The sequence below is a fragment of the Acanthopagrus latus genome, chromosome 22 (assembly GCF_904848185.1).
Source record: "Acanthopagrus latus isolate v.2019 chromosome 22, fAcaLat1.1, whole genome shotgun sequence".
NCBI classification, from domain to species: Eukaryota; Metazoa; Chordata; class Actinopteri; order Spariformes; family Sparidae; genus Acanthopagrus; species Acanthopagrus latus.
Genome location: NC_051060.1, coordinates 8,945,001 through 8,950,000, shown reverse-complemented (window position 1 = coordinate 8,950,000; position 5,000 = coordinate 8,945,001). Strand labels below are relative to the sequence as shown.

At 48.9% G+C, this 5,000-nt stretch overlaps 1 protein-coding gene across 1 annotated transcript in view; it reads right to left on the bottom strand.

The window, feature by feature from the left end:
* LOC119012987 overlaps positions 1-5,000 on the bottom strand; it is a 7,992-nt gene that overhangs the window by 114 nt on the left and 2,878 nt on the right. The window contains exons 3-12 of the mRNA XM_037087269.1: positions 4,998-5,000; positions 4,848-4,916; positions 3,645-4,164; positions 3,215-3,542; positions 2,106-2,907; positions 1,759-1,965; positions 1,227-1,606; positions 637-1,142; positions 258-518; positions 1-157 (exon numbers count right to left, since the gene is read on the bottom strand). The exon at positions 1-157 is cut by the window's left edge and continues 114 nt beyond it; the exon at positions 4,998-5,000 is cut by the window's right edge and continues 57 nt beyond it. Coding sequence (XP_036943164.1) covers positions 1-157; positions 258-518; positions 637-1,142; positions 1,227-1,606; positions 1,759-1,965; positions 2,106-2,907; positions 3,215-3,542; positions 3,645-4,164; positions 4,848-4,916; positions 4,998-5,000 — 3,233 coding nt within the window. The remainder of the gene's footprint in view (positions 158-257; positions 519-636; positions 1,143-1,226; positions 1,607-1,758; positions 1,966-2,105; positions 2,908-3,214; positions 3,543-3,644; positions 4,165-4,847; positions 4,917-4,997) is intronic.

The following is a 5,000-nucleotide window of genomic DNA, read 5'->3' as shown; positions in this document are numbered from 1 at the left end:
CTGTCCACACGTGCCACACGTGTTATATGCCACTCCTCTGAGATACCTCCTCTTGGGCACTCCACTCTCCTCCTCAAGGGCCCGCCGTCGTCTGTTTCTCTCTGTGAAGCGAGACACAGGAGCACCCAGTGTGGAACCAAGCTGAGCTGGGCCTGCACTGGGTGTTGAGACACCAGGAGCTGCCAGCACCAGTGACAGCGTGTTGTCAGGGTTCAGGACTAAGTTCCCTAAATGAGCTGACATGGGCTGTGCAGTGCCTGGTGCGGTGGGGTTGGGTGCAGTGCCTGGTGCTGTGGGGGTGGCAGCAGCGGGTCGTCTGCCTGGCCCGCAGGACGGGAGCCTGTCCCTCCAGATTAGGAGGGAGGACAAACTGGTGCCGTGGGCCAGATGTTGGAGGAAGGAGCTCCAGTGTCTCCTTCGGGGCCAGAAGCTGGTTGGGTGCCACGGGAATCTTGTTAGTTGGAGCCATTCCCTGGGAGAGGACACTCATCTCCTGGGTCTTCTGCCTCCGTTGAAACCTGAGAGAAGATCATTTGTGTTAGATCAGTGGTTCTCAAATGGGGGTACTTGTACCCTCTGTATTTGAAGGCGTTCCAGGGGGTACATGAGTGCTGCTAAATAATGTGCCTGACCTACCACTGAATGAGTGTCTTCTGATTTAGCTCAAAGAGCTGGAGCGTGGTCTCCGCCATAAGCCTTGGAGTGTTGAGCACCAGCTCCCGGATGTGGTGGTAGCTGTCAAGGATTTTTGACCATCTAGGGGTGGAGACTCCAGACTTCTTGGTGGGCGACTTGTGCAAACTGCACAGCTTGGTGCATATGGCCTCAACCAAGCGGCTGGTGCTGGGCCACTGTGCAGGACCCCCAGGATGTCCTATCAAGCAGCGTTTGACACTCTCCACACCCGGTGTGACTCCAGACCGCTTCGGAGCCTTAAAGCGGCCACTTGTCAGGCGCACCTGATGGCGAGGCTGGTAGTTGACACGCTGCTTGTCAACCTCAGGGAGAGCTGTCCACAGCTGGACGATCTGGGTCACCTGCAGGTCAGTGAAGTAAGAAGCCTCACGGAGATCCACTAGGTAAACAGCGAGATCCTGGACTTTGTCCCACCCAGCGATCCCATCCGGTCCAATCACTGCTCCCTAGTAAATCAATCGATTAATAGTAATATATGTGAAATAAAATGTCATTGAGATTGGATAGAAATAGTTATTAAAGTGTCTTACTTGAGCCTCGTCAGACATACTGCTGGACGGCACATCAGCAGGTGATGCAGGGGCCTGAGGAGGAGGAGAGGGCGGAGGTGGGGAAGGCAGATGCGAAGAAGGCGGAGGAGAAGAAGGCTGAGGTGGAGACGGCGGAGGAGGAGGAGAGGCCTGAGGACTCGTTAACGATGAGGGCCTGCTCTGCAGAGCACGGGAGGGGTCATCCTCATACAGCACCGGAACTGTGATGTCCTCCATGCTCTCTTCAACAAAGCCCTCATCTTGGAAGTCCTCATCATTGACTTCCTCCACCAGCCTGTCCTCCTCCTCTGGGTTCTGGAGCACTGGAGTCAGTTCCTTGCCGGTCTGGCTGTACAAGTACTCCATCCCCAGCAATTCACCTAGGAAAAAAAAAAAAAAAAACAGAAAAAAAGGAAAGTATTATTAATATTTCATCCAATACATTACAGGTTACACTGATCAACATAGTGTTATTAAAGAAAACATTAATTAAGGTGTTCTTTTTCATGTTGAATGGGGGATAATTTCTTACCTGTGTATGCTCCAGGGGTGCGATAGCGCTCATCCCAGCATCTCCCTAGCACCTTTTGGCTGAGCTGGTCCACCGCCTCTCTGAGAGCACTGCTGTAGGAGCGGATGGAAGGTGCTCCCTTTACGGCGTCCTCCATCCGGTCATCATTCCAGCGCATCAGCCCTTCCAGAAGATACGCCTGGAAATGCGCATCACTGGCACTGGTTCCTGAAGGTGAAATACACAAAGAGGTATGTCACATTTGTAAAAGATATTAACCACATATGATATGAAGTATCTATAAAACAAAGCCAGACATATTGAGAAAAAAAGAGGTCTAAAACTAATAACGCATATGTATGCAATACCTGGAATAAACCTGTTCAGGTGGAGGTGAAAGGACTCCAAGGAGGTAGAGCCACGGGCACACCTGTAGCAGCACAGCTCCACGTTGCCTTTCTTCAAGGTGCCCGTCTTGATGTAGAGCTGGAAGTCTTCTGGGTCTTGGATGCAGCCAAGGTGTTTCTGCTGCTCCATCCATATCTGCTGGATCCGTTCGTGGTCCAGCAGAGGAACGCCCAGAGTGTCCTTCCCACTCGCGCTGTCAAACAGACTGATCAGTGACCCGATCAGTCTGTTGGTCTCCTCCACCCCTCGGGTCCTCCTCCTGCAGTGCAGTGCCAACTCCCTCCGAGTGATGCGAGTGGTCACCGCCTCCTCCGAGATGTTGCCAACACTTCTTGCTGCCAGCTCACCCTCCTTGGCACGGCGAAGAGCAGCAACATCTTCTGGATCCCACTCAAAAATGCACGTGGACAGGCGTGCCATGAAGATGCCATACAGGGGGTGAGCCTCAGTGGTGACACCTGCAGCAAAACGGCGCATGAAATGCCAGATGTCAAGCCGCACCTGAAGCTCATCCCACCCTGCAAACATGGCCTTCACCCGACAAGGGCCATGCTGACTGCAGCAGTCTCTGTCCACATAGATCACCTTGGGTGGCGCCTCACCCGCCTCCCTGTACCGCTTCACCAGGCCAGCTGCCATGGTGTCAAGTGCTTGTCCCTCACCAGCTGTCAGAACCGAGACAAGGACTTGACCGTACTCGTTGCCAACATTGGTGCACCAGGCAGCTGTACCTGCAGCAGCACCAGCGAGTTTCTTCGTGACCTATTCAGAAAAGATAAGGAGTTAAAAACTGCATTCATTATTATGAAATGTAAGTGCAATATTTAAATCTCTGTTTCTCTGATGCTACTATGATGATGATGATGATGATATCTGAGGCTTTGTTTTAGTATGCTGTATGTATTTTATTTTACTGTCATGTGGAAGTGTTTGTGTAGTGATTGTGTGTGTGTGTGCTGCATTGCTTTTAGTAGTTGCACAGTAGTTGTACTGCTGGTATAATGACATTAAAGACTATCTCTATCAATCTATTATGTATGCACTCTGTATATAAACAGGGCTGTGATACCTTTTTGGTGGAGTCCATCTTGAGGACAGAGCCAAAGATGGAGGTGATTTTGGCCTTCACCTCATGCAGCCGGCTGAGAACATCCCTGGCATAAACTGCTAACAGCCACTTGGGCTTGGGTAGGGCAGGTAAGCAGGGAGGCTCAGCAAAGACAGAGGGACGGACAACAGCGGACCTTGTGAATGGTTCACAAGCTGTCAGGTACTGCAGGACACGCTCCATCCATGCCTCGCTATGCTGTTCCTGCAGCTTTTTGTACAGCTGGGTCACGCTGTTTCCCATTGTCCTCTCCCTCATCATCCTCAGCACACGGATGCCACACGAGTATCTAATGAAAGGAAGGAGTGTAATGTCAAAAAAATAAAATAAAATAAAAAAACAACCCACAAATAAAAGCACCTAATAATGGTTGACATTAAATATGAATTACCTGTAAGTGAGCAAAGCTGGAAACTTGCTGCGGTGGCCCACATCCAGCTGGCCTAAGATGTCTTCAGACCAAGCAGGATACTTTTTGGAACAGCGCTTGCACTCCAGGTACTCAGTGGCAAGGTCATACCACCCGTCGATGTCCAGCACCTTCCGCACTGTTCTGTACACTCCTGCGGCTGTTAGTCTGTGCTTGCCGCAGGCTGGACGAACACAGACTAGAGGAAACAGCCACATCTTCTGGGGCATCCACAGGAACAACGGCCGACAGAAGAAGTGGTCAGGCGAGGCGGGAGGCTGGGTGTGAATGAGGGCGGGCTGAGGAGGATACCACCAAAGCTTCAGCGGTGACACTAGCTCTGGCTTGCCAGTACGTGGGTTGGCCTTGAACAGAGTGTGCCGTATCCACTCGTGCTGGTAAGGTGGAAGCTGATCCTTCCAGTGACTGGGAAGCTCAGCTGAAGGTTGATGAAGGAGAGCTGCTGGTGGAGGATCAGCACAGGCCTCACGAGGCACCGTGGCTGCAAGAGTTAATGAAGGAGAAATTAATTAGGTTGGATGTTGATTTTGATTGTAATATGCCATAAATGCAACTCACAAAGTGCCACAGTGCAGAAACACAACAGAAAGAAACTGAATAAATAGCACAATGTTAATAATACTAGTGTTAAAATAAAATGTCAATAATACTAATGATAAAATACTACAATTTTAAGATTAGTAGTGGATAGTGTAGTACATTAAGTAATATTAAGAAGCAAAGAACCCAGTGTAAGCACATGGAAAATTATGCAAAATGTATTAATGATGCCCACAAATATGAAATATGCACACAGACACAGTAACAACTACTATTGTCATGATTAGAACAACAACTATCCACCATCCCAGTGGTTCAGAGGGAGCTAAAGTGTAAATGAGAAGAGCATGCAGTGTAATTGTGAAAAAAGCGTGTGAAAAAAAAGGCGTTAAGATTCAGGTGATTGATTTAGAGCACATGGGTGAGTGGAGTTAAGCAAAAAACACACAAAAAAAAACAGCGACACCTTTGTACATCTTTAAGGTTTGCATCCAGGTTGATGTGGTTTTATGCTGTTTTGGGAATAAAAATATATTTAAAACATAGAAATGTTCCACAAAATAATATTCTTACTGTTGTCGCTAAACATTCACATCATATTTGCATTTGTGTCATATGCCACACCTGTATTCAGCTGTGCCTCACACTGCGCTGCAGCAGATACCATTTCCTCATCATCAATCTCAGCAGAGTCTGGAGAGGAAATGTTGAAAGTATTAAGCCTACTGTTAACAATACACAGAGACAAATGTCTGTAAGATGGTGCATACTAACCAG